At 36.1% G+C, this 21,665-nt stretch overlaps 1 protein-coding gene across 5 annotated transcripts in view; it reads left to right on the top strand.

The window, feature by feature from the left end:
• L1CAM (L1 cell adhesion molecule) overlaps window positions 1–21,665 on the top strand; it is a 2,005,704-nt gene that overhangs the window by 1,420,240 nt on the left and 563,799 nt on the right. For all 5 annotated transcript variants that reach the window (XM_044080361.1, XM_044080360.1, XM_044080358.1 and 2 more), the window contains 2 exons: window positions 1,613–1,724; window positions 7,726–7,910. In XM_044080361.1, coding sequence (XP_043936296.1) covers window positions 1,613–1,724; window positions 7,726–7,910 — 297 coding nt within the window. The remainder of the gene's footprint in view (window positions 1–1,612; window positions 1,725–7,725; window positions 7,911–21,665) is intronic.

The raw sequence follows: 21,665 nt of genomic DNA, 5'->3' as shown, positions 1-21,665 counted from the left end.
TGGAACATACTAGGTTCAAGCTTAGTGATTATAGGAGAAATGGGGGCCAAACAACAACACACAAAAAAGTGGGGGGGGTCAAACAACAACAGCACACAAAAAAGTAAACAGAAGTCTTCCTTCATCAGCTTATTTTTGTTTTGATATGCTGTCAATCCAGTACAAATCCATGTTTCAGTGAAATGATGTTCTGTTAACATCAACTACTCTTCATAACTTTTAGAATATGAGTCATCTAGCAACCTCCTTCAGTGGTTTGGATACTATCAGAGAAGCTTTATTTTACTGGTTTCAGATCACCACTCACTGTTTGGTACTTACCACTTTCACCACCAGGATGGTTCTGTTTTAATTTTGAAACTTTTAGTTAAAAAAAATTGTTAGCTAAATGAAGGCATTTCCTAATATTGTGTTCTCACGTTGAATAGCTGACCTTGTTCAGATTTATAAAAGCAATGAAACCACTGGAAACTTCCACTTTATTTGTGTTGTCTCAGCATGTTTATGAATTAGTTAACAATTAGAATTATGAAAATTACACAAAGGCTTTCAGCAAGTTAAATTTATAGACCAGATTTATCCTTTATACCAGAAGGATATCCTAACAAATACTTGTTGTAGCTGTAGATTTCCTGTCTGGGTGGCAATTCCTTTTTCAGTTTCACAGCAATGTTGCTTTTTTTCTTTTCTGTTTGTCTCAATACTGAAAAATAATAGCAAAGAGGAAATCTATTTGTTTGTTAACACAAGTTTATCTGAATGGGTATGTAGCTAAACACAGAACTGTATTTTAAAGAAACAGCTTCCAATTAAAAAATAACTGATCAAAATCAGACATTGTCAATTGTAACAAAAACTGGAAAAGCACTGCTTTTTGCAGGAGAAATCTCCCTTCACTGTTCACATGGGTGGTTGTACCCAACACTCCTATATCTCTAAATATACAAATTGTACAGCCTTGGGGGTAATGAGAAACTTACGTACTCCAGCATTCTGTGCTCCTGTTGAATTTAAACAGCCTTCTGTCAACAAAATGCAGGAATCAGTGAAATTACTTTGATAAGTCCTGTTTCATTGTTGCAAAGGTCATCAGCCAATAAAGAACCTTCCCATGTCTGTCTCAGAGACTACCCCTTCTCAGGAATAGGCTTCCCATCCATGTGAAGCAGAGTTTTTCCATATCCCAATTCAAGCATAACTTGAAGTAGGGGATGAGGAATCAGAAATTTACCCCTGGTCTGGCACTTATGTTTCTATTAGATGAAAGCAGTCTGAAAATGTTTGGCCACCCTTGCCCAAGCCTACATATATCCCTTAAAATATCCCTAGGGTATCAAAACTTGTCCGATACATTTGGGAAGCATGGCTAGAGTCAAAAAGGTCCCCTGGGGTCATTAACGTAGTACTCACCTATGAACCTATGTCATATTGCTTTACTTTTTCTGTATCAGATAAAATCCACATAGAACCTAATGACTGTATTTGGCATCGGCACTGTTCTGCATTAAAGACATGACTATCACATATAGAAAACATGTTAGTTCATACTTGAGAAGAATGTGCTATCAGATATAAAACCAATAATTATTTTTGATTTTTTTTTTTTCTGCAGGCAACTCTGTCAAATTTCGAAAGCCTAAGTTTATTATGCCTGAAGGAGAAAAAAGTAACTACCTTGCCCTCCGGGGAAAAGACTTGAAGCTGGAATGCATTACTGAAGGACTGTAAGTGGCAATGAATTTATTTATTATCTATTTATTGTTTTTAACCGTAGTAGTGGGATGTTAACATGGTGACCAACCAAATACATGCAAGGAGACAGGGTGCACGGATTAAGCCAATATGAAATTCAAGAAAAAATATATCCAGCACCAGGAGAAGTTTCAAACAATTTGTAGATTATATTTATTAGGGCAAACCCAAAAAAATCCATAAGCAGCAAACCGGTTTTGGCTAAGTATTCGCCTTCTTCAGTGCATTAATGCGAACAGACATTTACATGTTTATATAGGAAAATAATCAGAAGAATTGATTGCAATCATCCATTATTAGTTTAAACAATTAAGCAAATCAACTTAACTCATTCAGGCCAGGACTAAATAGTGCACCTAGCCTAACAATCCAACCTGATTCTTTCTGATTTTAAATAGTATGCCATCCTGATTTACATGTTTTGTTATGTTCAATTCTGTCAATTATCGTGAACGTGAACTTAGCTGTTTTGTGTTTCAGAGTGTGTTTATATAGTGCATTAGATAATCTATTATTCTTAATATCACTTAAATGTTCACTGATTCTGAATCTGAAAGGTCTAGATGTTTGCCCTACGTAGAACGCAGAGTAAAAACAGGTGGCAAAATAGATTACCCGATCGCTACTACAGTTCCCAAAACATCTGATTTCATAAACTCTGGATGTATTTTTGCAGGTAAACTCCTTTGTTTTGACTATATGTTTATGGGCGTGACAGTAACCACAGGCTATGCTGCCTGTCAATTTCTCTCCAAACAGCATTGTTTGTTGTTTAATTGACTCAGTGTAATGTTTATAGTGTGTAAAGTATGAATTAATGGTTCTACCTCTCCGATATGAAAATAAACAATGAGATGTAAGACAATGACCTAATTTTTCTTGGGCCAACAAAATGTCCCAATGGTTATTAATGATGTCCCTGAACCAATTTGTATTAGATCCAAAAGTGGTTACTAACCTAATGGGTTGTGAAGTTTGTTTTTTTGAATTGGTTTGGTCCCTATATTGCAATAGCTGAGTTCTGTCTTGTTGGTTAGCAAACATCCATGCATGATTCAATGATTCTGCCTGATATCCTCTGTTGAGAAATCTCTGAGTGAGATCATGATGGCAGGGTCCATAAGACTGTTCAGAGGAACAAATCCGTTTAATACGTAGATATTGAGATTTGGGAATGTTTCGGATGATGTAGTGCAGGTGATGGCTAGAAGCATGTAATAATGTGTTGTACTGTGGGAAGTTTCTATGTATCTGTGTCTCCTGAGTATGATCCATCTGTCTAATAATGGAGACATCTAGAAAAGTGATATTGTGATATTCAATATTGAGTGTAAATTGAATCCCCCATTTGTTTTCATTTAGATATTCTACAAACTCCTTGGCATAAGGTATATCACTCCGCCACACCATCCAACAGTCATCCAGATTGCGTCTCCAAATATCTATCTGGTCCAGAAATATGTTGTGATTGTCATCATATATCAGTTGTGCCTCCAAATATCCATAAAGAGGTCGGCATAGATGGGAGCAAAGGATGCTCCCATCTCTGTGCCTTGGACCTGCCAATGACACTTCCCATTAAAGTAAAAAACATTTTTGGACAACACATGTTCCATCAAACAAACTAATAATGTGTTGAAACCAGGAGTGTATAAGTCAGGTCTATCTAGCCAATATTGGATAGCCTCTAATCCCGCCCAATGTGGAATGCTAGTGTAAAGGGAGGTGACGTCTAATGTACATAGATACCAACTGGAGTATAACTGTGTATCTTGAATAATATTAAGAAATTATGTGGTGTCCTTAATTCTAGACCTAACCAGAGGTAATAAGGGCTGTAAGTATTCAGTTAAAAAAGCTGATAAAGTATCCGTTAATGAACCCCTGCCAGATACAATTGGTCGTCCTGGAGGATTAGTGGGATGTCTGTGTATCTTAGGCAATAAATAAAGATATTGTGGTTGGGGGTCAGAAACCTTGAGTTGTTTGCAAGTTTTTAAGCTAATAATACCTCCCTCTATGGCTAGGTCTAGAAAATAAACAATTTCCTTCTTAAAGTTAGGAGTTGGATCTATGACCATCTTGTATATAGGAACGGATGTCTGATAGCTGTTTTACTGCCTCTGTCTGATACATGTCCCAGTCCATGACAACTACTGCCCCTCCCTTGTCTGCTTGCAGAATGACTAGCTTATGCTTCTTGCTAAGATCTTGTAGGGCTAACTGTTCAGGTCTAGATAAATTAGGCTTTCTACGATGTATTTCATGATGGAAATGTGTTGTCCAAAAATGTTTTTTACTTTAATGGGAAGTGTCATTGGTGGGTCCAAGGCACGGAGATGGGAGCATCCTTTGCTCCCATCTATGCTGACCTCTTTATGGGATATTTGGAGACACAATTGATATATGATGACAATCACAACATATTTTTGGACCAGATAAATATTTGGAGACTCTATCTGGATGACTGTTGGATGGTGTGGCGGAGTGATATACCTTATGCCAAAGAGTTTGTAGAATATCTAAATGAAAACAAATGGGGGATTCAATTTACACTTAATATTGAATATCATAATATCACTTTTCTAGATGTTTACATTATTAGACAGATGGATTATACTCTGGAGACACAGATACATAGAAAGTTCCCACAGTACAACACATTATTACATGCTTCTAGCCATCACTCACGCCACATCATCCAAAACATTCCCAAATCTCAATATCTACGTATTAAATGGATTTGTTCCTCTGAACAGTCTCGCGGGCCCTGCCAACTTGATCTCACTCAGAGATTTCTCAATAGAGAATATCAGGCAGAATCATTGAATCATGCACGAATGTTTGCTGACCAACAGGACAGAACTCAGCTATTGCAATATAGGGACCAAACCAATTCTAAAAAACAAACTTCACAACCCATTAGGTTAGTAACCACTTTTGGATCTAATATAAATTGGTTCAGGGACATCATTAATAACCATTGGGGCATTTTGTTGGCCCAAGAAACATTAGGTCATTGTCTTACATCTCGTTGTTTATTTTCATATCGGAGAGGAAGAACCATTAATTCATACTTTACACACTATAAACATCACACTGAGTCGATTAAACAACAAACAACGCTGTTTGGAGAGAAATTGACAGGTAGCATAGCCTGTGGTCACTGTCACGCCTGTAAACATATAGTCAAAACAAAGGAGTTTACCTGCAAAAATACATCCAGACTTTATGAAATCAGATATTTTTGGAACTGTAGTAGCGATTGGGTAATCTATTTAGCCACCTGTTTTTTACTCTGCGTTCTATGTAGGGCAAACATCTAGACCTTTCAGATTCAGAATCAGTAAACATTTAAGTGATATTAAGAATAATAGATTATCTAATGCACTATATAAACACAATCTGAAACACAAAACAGCTAAGTTCACGTTCACGATAATTGACAGAATTGAACATAACAAAGCATGTAAATCAGGATGGCATACTATTTAAAATCAGAAAGAATCAGGTTGGATTGTTAGGCTAGGTGCACTATTTAGTCCTGGCCTGAATGAGTTAAGTTGATTTGCTTAATTGTTTAAACTAATAATGGATGATTGCAATCAATTCTTCTGATTATTTTCCTATATAAACATGTAAATGTCTGTTCGCATTAATGCACTGAAGAAGGCGAATACTTAGCCAAAACTGGTTTGCTGCTTATGGATTTTTTGGGTTTGCCCTAATAAATATATCTACAAATTGTTTGAAACTTCTCCTGGTGCTGGATATATATATATATTTTTATGTTAACATGGTGACCCATTTCAGCTATGGCCTGGGTGGTGCTTTACAAAAATGGTATGCAACACGTAAAAATAGTATGCCACCCACAGCTGGTTTGCAAAATGGACTATGTTGAGATAATACAATTATAGCACATATAATAACATGTTTAGTAAATGGTTAGAGTATGTGAGTTCCTGACAGAACAACAGTGATACAAATTGACCATAACAGTACATACCAATATCAAACATTTTGCTGGGCAGTTTTTAACTCCTCCTTGTCTAATTCTCCTAGACCAAATAAAACAAGTAGGTCCCAGAAAATTAGCTAACAATGTAGTCTGTGTAAATTATATTTTTGGTATTTACAATATTTACATGGAGTACAGCATAGCAGAGTACAGAGGGAGTATTTTGTGTATATATGCACACTTCAGAGCATACATTGTTAGGCTAGGAATTGAAAGCTGTGCTGAATACCTGGCTTGTGAGAATTTGGGGTAAATTATGAACGTGTTAGGAAACAATTATTTTGAAGGGTAAAGAGAGGGTGTTGACAGTCTAGTGAAAAGGGTTAGTAAACATTAAGTTGACATAGACCTGATTAGCATAGACTACTGGTGTCTAAATATGTTTATGGTATTTACAATAAATAAACTTAATATAGGCCGTCTGATTAGTTACCCGAAGTATAGAAATTGTTGAAGGATTCCACTTTAGTGTGTACATTTAGGTGATACCCTGATGTCGGAAACATGTCAATTTAGCTTTTATCTGAATGTGTTGGAGGAGGTTTGCTCTGAATTCTGTAATGGAAGTGCAGGTTCTGATTTCAGTGGGCAGGACATCCCTTACGGTAGGAGGAAAGATGGAAAAGGCATGATCTGATGCATGTGGAGAGTTTGCTGCTCATTGGAGGGTGAGTGGATTATTCGGCTTAGGGCACAGAGCATAGGTTGAGGTGGTTAGCTTATGTGACACATGTAGTGGAGAGTTAGTATTGTCAAGCAGTTTGTGTACTAGTGTATGGTAGAAAAGGTCAGAAGGTCAGAACATGATTGAATGAACAGACAAGAAAGTGGCAATAATGTCCATAACAAAACAAAATAAGGCAATTCCAAAGAAGGGAAAGAAGCATCCTTAACTATTAAAGTACTTGAGACTGTTGTCACAGCAGATTTATAAACTGCATGAAAAACTTTTTTTCTCCTTACTCCTGAACTGCTGTCCGTAACTCCATTCTGTTTTTCACATTTTACACTCTATAACACAATAAAGTACCGTGGTGGTGGTGCTGCAGTAGCATTGTCGCCTCACAGTAAGATGTTGTCCTGTTCAATTCTCAGCTAAAGCGTCTTCTGTGTGGAGACATGCGTGAATGGGCGTACCTTCGTTGAAGGTTGTACGTGAGGGCTGGCAGCCCGGTACATAAAAATCTACTGCCAATCATTAGCGGACCGGAGTTCCGCTGTGGTGACCCCTAACCTGGAAAAGCCGAAAGATACAACAACAACACTCTATAACACAATAAAGATAAAGATTTCTATGGTCTTATTAACTATGAGTCTGAATGTATAGTTCTGGTCTGTCTAGTAGTGTTCCCTCACTCTGTCGTACTCCACCCCACCCAGGCTTTTGATCGTATATAAGGACAGAAATACATGCGTGTTGTATTTTTATGTTTTGAGTTAACTGCAAGATGTACTTCTCTAACAACATTCCCCCAATCCTTTCACAGATGCTCATATGCCTTCCTTGTGCATCCTTTGGCTCCTTTATTATGTTTTACTCACCATGTCTTCAGAAAGGCTGCCTGATTACCTCCGATTCTTTAAGTGAAATTAGATTTATGTGTAGGGAAAGTAACAGAAGAACATGTCTTCTTCCAGAAGCAATGAATAAGACTGAGAAATTAATACTATTTACAGTCACAAATGTTGTAAAGCTGCCTGATGACAAACTGACTTGAGTTACCCAAAATGTCACAGAAGTCTTGCTAGAAAAGTGAATATAAGATATTTAAAAATAATACTTGTCCTCCAGAATTTATTTTGAAAATGTTCACTTTTCTTACAATCAGAATTCTAGAAAGAAAACCAAATTCTTGCAAAGTTGAAAATGTTAGTGTAACTTCCCCACATATTCAGTCCTAACTCATTTTGGTTGCTGTAACAAATCTAATATATATATTTTACATTTCCAGACCAACTCCAACAATCTCCTGGACTCGTGTGGATGGCCCGATGCCAGCCGATCGTGTGTCCTATGAAAACTACAATAAGACCCTCCATATAAACAGCATGACCGAGGTAGATGATGGAGAATATCACTGTGCTGTGGAAAACACACAGGGTACAGCAAGACACAGCTATAGTGTCATGGTGGAAGGTGGGTATAAACAAAGCAGTCCTGAAGAATTGAAAAAGAACCTTGTGAAGCATGGCTTATGTTACACCTTCACAGAAAATGTCTAACTAATGTTATGGTTTCACTCTGCACTGATTCTTTAAAATAGGGTAATGTTTGTCTGATCAGTCATTTACAGTATAAAATGTTATATCTATCTATATAGAGGTAGCTAGATATACACATAACATGCACATACATGCGCACACACACACACACACACACACACACACACACACACACATATATATAAACTGTTTACTATAAGTAAATTGAATTACACTTGCATATAACTTTTCTAAACATGTTTTCACTGAAAACACATTTAACGGCAAACTCAGTTGACTGACTCACAAAGATAGAAAAGTGTAGACATGTATTGGTAGTATGTGATTTGATGAGTTAATAGTAAACCATGTGTACATGTATACATACATACATACATACATGCCCAAAACATTATACGTTTTACCTACCTGATAGTATGCATGTAATATGCCCCTTCATGGTAGATGGTTGTCTTAGCCTTCTTTTCTTTTTCTTTCTGATGTTATACTAATGAAATGTGTTCATCGATAAGGATAAACAAAACACACAATAAAAGCATTTCTTAATACATAAGCTAACTAATATGTGCCTTAGATAAGCTGAGTTGTTTCCAATATTCATAACAAGCTGTAGCAGCATAAATCAAGACCTGAGGTTTCAATCAGCTCCAAGGCACCGAGGTGAAGTGATACTCTATTTGTCCTAGCAGAAGGCAGGCATCAGAGCTGGAAGTGGCAGAGTTAAAGATGTTAAGATTTGCACTGGGTGTGACAAGCATGGACAGGATTAGGAATCAGTATATTAGAGGGTCAGCTCAGGTTGAACAGTTTGGAGACAAAGTCAGAGAGGTGAGATTGCGTTGATTTGGACATGTGCTGAGGAGGGATGATGCGTATATTGGGAAAAGGATGCTAAGGATGGAGCTGCTGGGTAAGAGGAAAAGAGGAAGGCCTAAGATAAGGTTTATGGATGTGGTGAGAGAGGACATGCAGGTGGTTGGTGTGACAGAGCAAGATGCAGAGGACAGGAAGAAATGGAAACAGATGATCCGCTGTGGCAACCCCTAACGGGAACAGCCGAAAGAGAAGAAGAAGTGCATTTAGCTTTTGTAAAACATATCAAATTTAAATCTTAGACATCCTTTGTGTATTTTTAAGATGACAAGGGAGTGTAAGTCTCATAACTATGAGAAACAAGAAGAGGCACATATTTTGAAATAAAGAATTTCTATTTTCTTACACTTTGGTTTTACACCTTAAAAGTACGGGTGAGGTTTGAAATCAGAGATGTGACTCAGATAAGACCAATAGTACCAAGCTGCAGAAGATGTAAGATGTGAAATAAATATGTTTTGATTTAATACCATGCACATTGAAATTATAACTTCAAAATGTAAAATTAGTGAAGCAGTCATAGTTAAAGTAAGATATCACAAGTTACAAGGAATGAGATGCAGACATTACAGTAATGAAAGTGGTCAGAAAACGCTGTGTGCTCCTCTAACTGCTGTTACATTATCATGCAGTAGAATATCATAATGTAATTACATGGTAAATAAGTCTGAGACTTCCTCATCTGATTTTATTATAAGGCAATAAGAACTGCTTCAAAAGTAATCTGAGATGCAACCAAATCCCACTTTAAGGGCATCATGACATTAGCATAACCCCTAGGGTGCTACAGCTAAGAATTAACAGCTGTTTTATTAGGTAAACTTTCAGTAAAATGAGAAAGTAGTATCAGTAACATCATTTTAAAGTGCATTCCAGTTGGACAGAATCTGCCTCCTAAAAAAAAAAAATATATATATATATATATATATATATATATATATATATATATATATATATATAAACTTGTAATTTATTTATCTGGGATAAGTAAGATATGAAACAATACATCTTTTTCACTGAGGTCATGATTACTTGTAAAATGGATTCTTCTATCAATATGTTGAAGTCATGTATTTGATGTGATTATTTTGGCACATTCATAGAAATTATTCTGCATGTTTTGTTCGCAACTTCTTTCCTTCAAGTATAGGAAATATCAATAGTTACCGGGTGCACTAATTCTGAAAAGTAGGTCTTCAGTTCCAAAAGCTGCTTTCTTCTGTCAGGAAGGAAAGTTAATGGTTTAAATACAAGAAATATATCTAAATAAATGTTGCTGGGATACCACTATAGTTAAGTCTGTAGAAAATGTAGCATTTTTGGAGTATTCGCTCTTTAAGCCTAACTGGTACACTCTTATCTGAGTAAAAATACAGCTTAAAGAACTTTCTTGGTGTCCTGTCTTTCTCCGACAATTTCTGGTCTCTGCATATTTCTTTTTCTACTACTGCTGTTGCAGTGGAATCTGGATTATTTATTAAAACTTTCAAATCTTTTATGATGTTGAATGTCTTTTCTCAAGTTGTAACTGCTTTATTTTGGAAATAAAATCTTCTGCAGTGTCCTCACTCAGAATAAAAGGTAATAGCTAATTTTAAGTAGTGGATACCCAAGATACCATGAGGAAAAAGCCAGGAGATCTTCTCTGCTGACATCTTAAACAAGAGGGATAAAATGAATCTATGACTAAATCTTAATACTTTTAGGTCAGTTCTATATACTGACGGGACACATTTGTTTAGTAAAGCATTTATTATACTTTGTTGATGGGTGGAGTCACTTAACCGATGGATATTTCACAGAGTAGAATGGTGGGAGTAGACGAATTAGGGAAATTTTAGGCAGAATACTGTGAAAATTCTTAACTTTTAACAGTTAAAGGAGTCCATTCAAGGGCTCCTCCTTTGCTGAGCTAATGTTCTGTTTTCTGACCGTATCTGAAGTGTGAAGAGGAAAGTTTTGAGAAATATACTTCTGATAATCCTGAAGAAATGGTGTATAAAACAGATGGAAAAGAGTAGATGGATGAATAAACACATGAACAGATGGACAGAAGGACATGTACAAAGAAGGAAGGAGAAATTCAGAAACATTTTTGTAGAACTCTCAGTTAATTAAATACAAAAAAGTATTATTCCGGAAAAAAGCAAACGCATTTCATGAAAAAAAAATTAAAAAGATTCAGGTCTGAAACAGATTCCTGATGAATTCAACACTCTTGTCCACAATGAATCAAGAAAGAAATATAGTGAGAGTTGAGGACCAGGACAGGAAAGGAGTAAAGGAGTTGAAAAGATGAAGTGAGCGATTGAAAGGACAGCTGGATAGATGGACAGATACAAAGAACATGCCAGCAGCAGGAGTCTAAAGAGCAGAATGGCACAGTTTGGCTAGATGGAAGTTGTGGCTGGTGGACTTTAAGTGATGAAAAGATGCGGAAATTGTAATGCCCCGACAAATAGAATAAAGAATGGGAAGTGTGCACTAGGGTAAAAAAGATAAAAAAAAGTTGCTGTTATCTCTGATTCTAAGCAAGCAAATAATAACAAGTCAACTGACTGCCTGTAAGTTAGTGCAAACTATTATCCTGTAGTCAAGGGTATAGGATTTGATTGCTTTTGACTCCATTTGCCTACTGTGTGACTCTCAGCAAATCAGTTAACCACAGAGTGCTTCCAGGTTAACAGTGAAAAGGGACAGTTGTGCTCAGTGGACTTACCTGGTTAACAAACAAATAAAATAAGAATTAAAGAAAAATAAATTATAAATTTGATGAGGAATTAATAGCAGCAGGTATTAATGCTAAGAATATCTTACAGAGACATGGACTGAAGAATGTTCTGATCAGAATATTTGTTTTTGCAAATCTGTCTGTGGAATGTTTTTTTTTCTGTAAGTCAAGAGATATTTATGCTTGTATTCACACAGGGGGAAAGAATGTGTTCAGCATAGCTTTATGACACTTGTATTGTTGGAAATTATCTGTGAAAAGTATGATATAGTAAAGTCCATGACACTACTACACCATGCTTAATACCTAAACCATGACTATTATTCAATCATATCATGTGTTTAAATGGTATGATTTGATAGAAGGCACTTCTGGAGAATATGTTGCTGAAAGGTGAGTTTGTCAACAGTGGTTATACATAGCTGTTTAGCTGTATTTACTACTTCGATTTCAGTGTTATTTTGTGAGTAAATGTTAAAGTCTAGAGTTGGTGGTTTGGTTGAGAAGATTAAGAGCTTAGTTTTTTTAGATTCAGTAGTAATTGAGCGTCATTTAGCCAAGATTGTGTGGCTGTAAAGGCATCTTGTGTAGTCCTAAGCAGATCAGAGAAATTTCTAGAGGAGGAGATAATGATGGAATTGTCAGCATATTAGATGAGTTTACTTTGTTGGGAGGCAGTATAAAGATTGTTAATGAAAATATTGAAAAGTAGAGGCCCTGTGGTATATCCTTGGGGAACACCAGAGTTGTTGGCCAGATATTCAGAGTGTTTATTTTTGCATCTGACAAACTGTTGTCTGTGAATTAGGTAGCTGGAAAACCATGTGAGAGAATTTAGGGAGAAGCCTAGTTTTCTGAGTTGCTGCAACAGTTTAGGGTGTAATAATGTGTCAAAAGCCTTAGAAAGGTCCAATAGGACTACTGAAGTTATTTGGCCAGAGTCTAAGGCTTTATTCACAGTACTGGTGAAAGACATTAGGGGTATGGTAGTGCTATGTGCTGGATGAAAGCTATGTTGGGTAGGTGCAAGGAGGTTGTTGTCAGAGAGGTGCTTTAGGAGCTGGGTTTGCACGCACTTTTGTAGGATTTTTGATAGTGGGGAGAGTATTGAGATAAGCCAATAGTTTGAGAGGTCATTAGTGTTACCACCTTTATGAGATGTCATTAGTGTTACCATCTTTATGAAGTGGAGTAATAATGGATTTTTCAATAACTGGGGAACATACGATTCAGAGACTGATTGGTCTATTAGTATTTGTTTGTGTCTTTCGGCTTTTCCCGGTTAGGGGTCGCCACAGTGGAACTCCGGTCCGCTAATGATTGGCAGTTGATTTTTACGTACTGGCTTGCCAGGCCTGATGCACAACCTTCAATGAAGGTACACCCATTCACACATGTCTCCACGCAGAAGACACTCTAGCTGAGAATCGAACCGGATAATGTTTTACTGTGAGGTGACAACGCTACCGCAGCTCCACCACCGCGGGTTTATATTTAGATATTTAGGTGGGAGATTATCTGCTGAGAGAGAGCATGGTCTAAGTTTGGTTAGAAGTTTAGAAACTAGGGAAGTAGGTACCAGCTGTATAGTGAATGGAGGAGCTGAAAGGTTGTTGGTGGAGGTCTCAATATGAGAAGATGAAATTGAGATGGCATTGTCTTGAGATAGATTCAGAGGGATATTTAGATTATCAGAGTGTATGTTAGTTTTTCATGATGAGTGACTAATTTTAGGCTGGTATTGATAAAGTGGGAGTTAAACATATGGGTAATTGATATGGGTCTTTGTCAGGAAAAGGAGTTGGGTTTTGAATGGTACCTGGATTAAGAAGAGCAAACACAGATTTCCTAAACTTTTTGTGTTGTATTTTTGGTTAGATAATTGTGTTGAGAAATAGTATTTCTTGTCCTTTATGACCTGTTCTTTGGCTTTGTTACGAAGTTGTCTGTAGCTGAATTCATTTTGTGGGTTCCTATTTTACTGCCATTCTTTCCAGGCTCAATCCCTGGAAAGGAGAGCACGTTTAGTCTGCTTTGTGAGCCAGGGGGCATGGTTAAGTGTTGTCATTTTGGTGCGTATGGGGGCTAGACTATTTAGTGTATTGAGAAAGACTTTGTTAAAATAATTTACAGCATCATCAAGAGGTAGGGTGCTTACTGGGATCCAATTCTGAGCTTTTAGGGTATTTATGAATGTGTTTTGATTGAGTTGGGCAAGGTTTCTAGAAGTTCTAAAGCAGTGTGTTTTGGGTAGTTGAGTTTGAGTTCTATGGGTAAATACTGGTAAGTGGTCACTTAGGATGTTTGGGAGTGTTCCAGTGTTAGAATAGTTTTGGGGGTGGGATAATAAAATCCAGTCTAGGGTTGATTCTGATTTGTTATTGTGAGTAGAAGTAGGGCCTGTGATGAGCGGAGTAAAACCATATACATTTTAACTATGTTGTAGTTATGTCATATTATACATAACTATGACATCATAGATAGTATAGTTTGCCATTTGAATATAAGGTTAAAACATAAAACCATTAATTCTTTTAGGTGATAAAAATGTCTGTTAAGTGACATTTGAGAACTTTGCTTTGCTGGAAAGATTAATGATTGAGGCAGACAAAAGTATATGGTAGCACCATGGAAAGATTATTTCTTTCAAAGTTTAGGACTCTAGTTAAAGAAAAAAAATAAGCATTTACTTCACAATTTCTGACATAGATGCACATGAACTGAATATTTTTTGACAACAGGTAGTAAAGTGCATGATGTCAAAAAATATTTGATGAAAGAAATGTCCTGACTGGGAAAGGGAAGTGTGGGTAACAGTAAATGTAGATTGTGACAAATATTTCAAACATGATTGCTGTGAATGGAAGAGGAGATTTGTTTGGTATTAAGCACAGCCCAGATCTTTTTGTGGGAATGAAAGTCATTTAGTAATTGACTGTAACAAAAGAAGATGTGGGCAATGTGGGGCAAAGGGGATATTGCTAAAATTGTTAACCAGTGTACAGAGACTGGGAAACACTTGGGTATTTTTGGTTTGACTGTCCCTTACTGGAAAGGAAAAGAACAGAAGGTGAGTATTCAGATGAAGTGATAATAGAGGAAAATAATGCTGAAAAATGGCATGGCAGAAGGAAATGAGGGGTTAAATAAAAAAATCTTAATCTTTCAGGAGAAGTCTTTTCAGATACAAGATGAAAATAGGTATGCACACGCAATTAAAAACGGAAGATTTGGGAGATGATCAAAACATAGATGGAATATCAGTGGGAGGCAGCTCAGTATAAGGAAACAAAAATAATAATGGAAGTAAGAAAATTACAGAAAAGGACAATATATTTTAGAACTGGATGTAAACGATATTAAAAGATATAAGGGGTCTTTTAGTGGTTAAATTGTGTAAAAGAATAACAATGTTTTTATTTACTGGACACTAGATATAGTAAAGGAGAAAAAAGAAAGGTAATTAAATGTTTATGAGGGAGGAGGTAATGTCTGTAGGAAGTTAGATTCATTCAGGTATAGGTCTTTTTGTAAATAATGATAAGGTAATATTAGATAGTACTACCATTTCTGGAACTAATATTGCAATATGTGACATAAGAATGAGGAAATGTGTATACGATTATCTTGATTTATTCATATACTAATATAACAAAAACATTTTTGAATAACTAAAAGAGTATGCACTAGCATATATGTCTGTAATAATGATAGGTGATTTTAATTGTAACTTAAGGAAGGAAAAAGAAAACATTAAAAGTTAAGATAGGTAATAAGGTATGGGGGTTCAAAGGCATGAAAGAAAAGAGGTTGGAAATATAGCAATTGAAATGTTAAGACTGAAATTGACTATATAATACACTCAAAAGATGTTAAAGACGTACTAAGAGTGTAGGTAGCGTAATATTTAGATAATAGAGCAGTATTGGCTAGGTTAAGAGAAGTTAGAGAAATAATTAAAGAAAGGAAAAGTTTTACAAGATTAACTGAATATTGAACTAAAAGTGTAAAGTTGTTGAAAGAGCATACAATGATGAAAACTTGTTTTATAATGAGCAGGCATAGTGTATATTATGTAAAAAACAGTATAAAATGTATATTTGGAATTAGGAAAGAGGATGAGTAAAAGATAGTATAAAGAAATACTAGAGGTGCAAGAAAGAGATAGAACAAGGAAGTCATAGAATAAGGGAAACAGAAATTATTGTGCGTGTGTGTGTGTGTGTGTGTGTGTGTGTGTGTGTGTGTGTGTGTGTGTGTGTGTGTGTGTGTGCGTGCGTGTGTGTGTGTGTGTCTGTGTGTGTGTATATGAAGACTACAGAAAGTAAAAATTATGTTATACAGGAAAACATTTTATAAGGAAATTAAGAAGATTCATCCTTTCAGGAAAAGGAGTAAAAATGAGAGAAAGAAAATGGAGGAAATATGGGATGAAAATGAGGTAAATGATACGCACAATGAAATTATGGAGGTAGTAGAAACATTTATAAGTAAAATGAAAGTGGCAGAGTAAATAGTGAAACAGGAAGAATGGGAAAACAGTCTGTTGATGTAACAACATATTCGAAAGAAAATAATAACAAAATTTGAACCACCACCCTGTAAAATACCAGTTATTTATTAAGACACTCAACGTAAGTGCTTTCGGGTGAAGTACGCTTCATCAGACAATTCACAAATAAACTGAATCACATTTAAAACACAGAGTAGCCAATCTCAGTCAATATTGAGTCCTCCTCATCTTGAGGGCAGGTTTAATTGGAATAACCCCAATCACCCCAGGTGGTCTGTGTGCACACATCTCTATAATCCATTTACTTTTATAGTATCTCTCATTACATAGCAGATCTTTTATTTTTTGTTTCATTTAAAGCAAAACAGTTTTTTATGAGTTATAATTTCTTTTAATCAATCATATGCATGTAATATACCCCAGTTTTTCCTGATGATATCACAGATACATCCTATGTTGTCACTATACTTCAAAGTTATTCTTAAGGGTTGTCTCAGGGTCCCTGTATTATTCTGGTAGTCAGTTGTGTCACCTGAAAACCAAGGTTTAGCCTTAGTTCATCTTTTGTTTGCACATTCCTGATAAGCTTAATTTATTTTATCAGCCTTGTAGCCTCTCTCTTGAAAAGTATGCTGTAACTCTAGTGACTTCTGTTTAAAACGCATTTCGTTTGCACATAGCCTAGATGTTCTGTAGAACTGTCCCTTAGTTTTTTTACCAAACACATGCCTAGGATGCATGCTATCATAGGATAGAAGCGCATTGTGCCAACAGTCCTTTCTATATAGCATGGTGTCAATTAACTCATGGTCACTTCTAGTTAAATGAACATCTAGAAAATCTATACTGTTACCAGAATAATTCACCTTAAATCTCAAAAAAATCTGGTGTTGTCTCCAAGTAGGCTACAAAGTCATATAACTCATCACTAGTGCCCTCCCATAATAAAAACAGTTATCAACAAAATTTGTATGATACTTCAGTTGTTGCTGCCATCTAAACATATTGTTGTCAAATATAACCTGATTCTCCCAGTATGCCAACACAAGGTTGGCATATGAGATCGCATGGGGGGTACCCATGACTACCCCCCCCCCCCATTCTGGTGATATATACCACCGGCAAACATAAAGATATTATTACTTAAAACACAAATCAACAATACAATAATCCTATTAACTTGAATAGGTGTTAAACCAGTATCTTTGCTTAACATTCTTTGTATGGCCATTAACCCATAGTCTTTAGAAACAAATAAACATCTGCTGTTATCAGTCATCGAGCAGAGATAAGAGTGTAAAGACTGCAAAAAATTTGCTGTCTCTTTCAAAACTCTAGATATTTTGCTTAGGCTACCCTTGAGTAGAGATTCTATCCAGATGGAGGCATGTTCTGTGACCCACCCTCTACCAGAAACAATGGGACGTAGGGGTGGGTCCTGAAGATCTTTATGTATTTTAGGATAGGTTTTAAAGATTGGTATTACGAGGTGTTCCACCCACAAATATCTAAAGGTGTTTTCCGTGATCTGGTTGCTACTTTTTAAGTTTAAAAAATCACGCTTAACCCTATTAATAATCATTGTTGCTTCCAGGAGTGATAAGCGCTGGTATGTAGTATTATCACTAAGCATATCTAAAACCTTGTAAAAAATCCACAGGAACTCGAACCCAACTAATACAAATAGCTCAACGTGCCTGAGTACAACAGAATCCACTGGTTAGGTGAAATAATTGGTACTGTAATTAAAAAATACTTTATTTTAAAAAAATCAATAAAATTTCAAGGTTTAGCGCTTTCATCTAATATAACTTAGACTTCATCAGTACATGATGAAGTCTAAGTTATATTAGATGAAAGCGCTAAACCTTGAAATTTTATTGATTTTTTAAAATAAAGTATTTTTTAATTACAGTACCAGTTATTTCACCTAACCAGTGGATTCTGTTGTACTCGGGCACGTTGAGCTATTTATATCTAAAACCTTATTATTATAAAAAATTAGTACTCATCACAACAACTGCTCCTCCCTTATCAGCTGGCTTGATGTTAATATCAGTGTCAGCTATTAGTGAGTGTAATGCCTGCTTTTGTTCCTTGGTTAAATTATGAAAGACATGTCACTGCTTATTATTAAAAAATTGCATCAAGTCTGCTTCACAAGTTTTAAGAAATGTTTCAATTACTGGACTTAAGGGAGTGTTGAACATACTGGGTTGTCTGGGTTCGATAGTTCGCATTACATCATTATTACCAAACATTTTCTTTAACTCAAGGTTTCTCACAAACGGCCTAAGTTCAGTAATTAAATCACTTAAATGTTGACCCGTACTACAGACAAACATTAAACTCTTATTTAAAACATACTCTGCTTCAGTTAAAAAGGTATTAGATAAATTGTAAACATTGCAGTTACAAACATAAAAGTCACCATTTGTAGTCATACAGAAGTTTTCTGTCATTTGGCGCCTTGGTAATATAGTGGATGGTTCAATTGATGATGGAATCTTCTTCTTCACCGGGACTGGGAGAACTGGAAAAGAGTTGACACCTTTGGTCTAGCTCCTAACATATTCACATTGGACGTAGATGCAACTTCCGTGCTATTCAGAACCCTAGAGCTCTATTTTGGCTTTTTGAGCATATTTAGAAGAGGAAATTAGAATGGAAGAACTAAAAATGACAATAAAATTGGGAAGAGAAGGGTCGGCATCAGAACTGGATGGATTGGGGCATGGTTACTACAAGGAGATGAATGAATATGAAAATATGATATCCTTAAAGGTGCTAAGTTAAAGGAAAATGATGGTATAAAAAAAGAATTGTGTACTGGAGTAATTCAGTTTATTGGGAAGAGGGGTGAAAAAAAGAAATACAACATCAGAGACCAATAATGTCAAGTAATACAGATTATAAAATAATTATAAATAATTTTGAGAAAAAAGAATGCAGAAAGTTTTGAATGTGGTAGAGATAGGATTAATGGAATAAAAAGGAAAGAGGTAAAATACATGCTAATAGTAAAAGAGGTTGAGGTGATATTGAAAGAAAATGGAAATAAGACTCTTAGCATCTGATGTAGAAAAAACATTTGATAGCTTTAGTCACAAAGCTATGATATAAGGTTTAGAAGCTTATGAGAGAGGAGAAGAAACACCTAATATTATTAGGAAATGTTATGAAAAAATGTCGTTGAGAGTTATGATGAACGGGTGGACGGGACAAAAATTAATATTAGGAGAGGAGTAAAACATATCTATCCATTTATTTTATTCATTTGTTACATTTGTTTTCCAGGATAGTCTGACTGGTCTAGCAGCCTGTTTTCAGTGGAGGCCTGGGGGGAAAGCCCCAAGAAAAAGAAATGACACGTATATAAAATACGAAAACAGAAAATAGCAATATACAGAATAAACAGTATATATATATATATATATATATATATATATATATATATATACACACACACAATAAAATGAATTAACATTATTAACAGAATTAACAAAAAAAATAATGCAATCACAAAGCATACAGAGATTAACAATACAACAAGACATTTTTGACAGATACATTGTATATTCCTCGGCAGTGTAAAAAAGTGGAAAGGAAAGTGGGGAGGGTAAGAAGAGATTAATTAAAAAGGAACAATTAGTAATGTGAAGAAGGTAGGGAAAAGGTTAACAGGAGATCTGATAGGAGGATTGAGTGAAGGCAAAGTGAAGAGTGAGAAAACATAAAGTTATTCAGGAGAAATACAGGAGCAAAGCCAGTTAATAGTTAGATGTTCTTGAAGAAGGAGTTTGAATATGGTGGTAGCAGAGGTATTTAGTATATGTTGGGAAATGCTGTTCCAAACTTTTGCAACTTGATTTACAAATAAAGAGTCACCAAAAGAGTTGAAGCATTTCTTAGGTTTTAGAAGAAGTTTACTGGATGAGTGGAGGGAACAGGGTGAATTGTAAGGCTGTACTAGGTTCATTACTGCTGGGCAAGCTTGTGGTTGATGTAAGATGTTGTGAGAAATTGTGAGTTGATTAACAGTGAGAAGATTTAGTAGCTCCAGCCACCGTAGTTGTTTCAGGGCTATACAGTGGTGGGCTCTATTTCAGAGGCCAGCAGCAAAGCAAGCAATTTTATGGTCGGTTATCTCTAACTTGGACAGCTTGGATTTTTTAAGATTAGTATAGATGGAGGAGGCATAAATTAAAGTGGAGAGACGATATGTTTTGGCTAAGACTTGTCTAGTTGAGGTGGTAAGGAATTTTCTGGACCTATAGAGGCAGCCAAGCTTGATATGCACTTTTTTTTACAGTAAGGATTATGTGCTTATCATATTTTAGGGCACAGTCTATTGTAACATCAACTGCGCTGTCAACGGGTTCAATTATAGTGCTGTTAGAGGAGAGTATGTGAAGTGGAGAAAGAGGAACTGTGGATTTTTTACTAGGAAATATCATTAGCTTTGTTTTTTTAGGGTTTATTATGAGATGTCTTTTGGTGGTGCAGTGGTAGCATTGTCGCCTCACAGCAAGAGGTTCTCCTGTTCGATTCTCGGCTGGAGCGCCTTCTGTGTGGAGTCTGTATGTCCTCCCCACGGTCAATTGACATTCGAAAGACATGCTTAAATGGGCATGCCTTCATTGAAGGTTGGGCATCAGGCTGGCACCATGGCACCATAAAAAAATCGACTGCCAATCATTAGCAGACCGGTGTTCTGCTGTGGCGACCCCTAACCGGGAAAAGCCAAAAGAAAAACAACATTATGAGATGTCTTTCTTTGAGGGACAGTTCAATGTCAGAGAAGGCAGTCTGAGTTTTAGATAAAAGGTCGATGAGGGAAGGGGCTGCACAGATAACAGTATTATAATTTGCATATTATATGATCGTAGCATGTGTGGATGCTGTGCTAAGATTGTTTGCAAAAAAATGGAGAAGAGCAGAGGCCCAAGAATAGAGCCATGAGGGACTCCTACACTAATAGGAAGAAGGGAAGAGGTCTCATCTTTCCAAATAACTGCTTGTTGGCAGTCAAATAGATAACTATGAAACCAGGTAATTGATGGTAATGACAGATGGAGAGATGATGAATCTTCAAGAAGTTTTTGATGGGACACAGTGTCAAATGCTTTTGATAGGTCCAAGACAATTGAAGAGACAAGGTTGCTACAATTACTATGCTGGGAGATGGTGTCTGAAAAACCTAATAGGGCTGTTTTGGTACTATGTTTTGGTCTAAAACCATCTTAAGATTTGGAGAGAAGGTTATTTTTTACAAGATAGGACAGTATTTGTGTATGAATGCATTTTTCAAGTATTTTGATGAGCGGTGACAGTATGACAATGGGTCTATATTTAGATATAACAACCCTTGTGCAGAGGAATAACATGGGAGATTTTCCATAGGATAGGTACATAATATTCAATAATGGAGCGATTAATAAGTACTGAAACTGGGTATGAGATGGAGTCAGCTGCTAGTTTAAGAAATTCACTTGGGAGTTTATCTACTGCAAGTCTGGTGAGTTTCAGTTAAAGAAGGAGTTTTTTGATGT

Source organism: Protopterus annectens, chromosome 8.part0, assembly GCF_019279795.1.
Source record: "Protopterus annectens isolate FY-2018-M chromosome 8.part0, PAN1.0, whole genome shotgun sequence".
NCBI lineage: Eukaryota > Metazoa > Chordata > Ceratodontiformes > Protopteridae > Protopterus > Protopterus annectens.
Note: the sequence above shows the minus strand (reverse complement) of the source record. Positions and strands in the feature narration are given on the sequence as shown.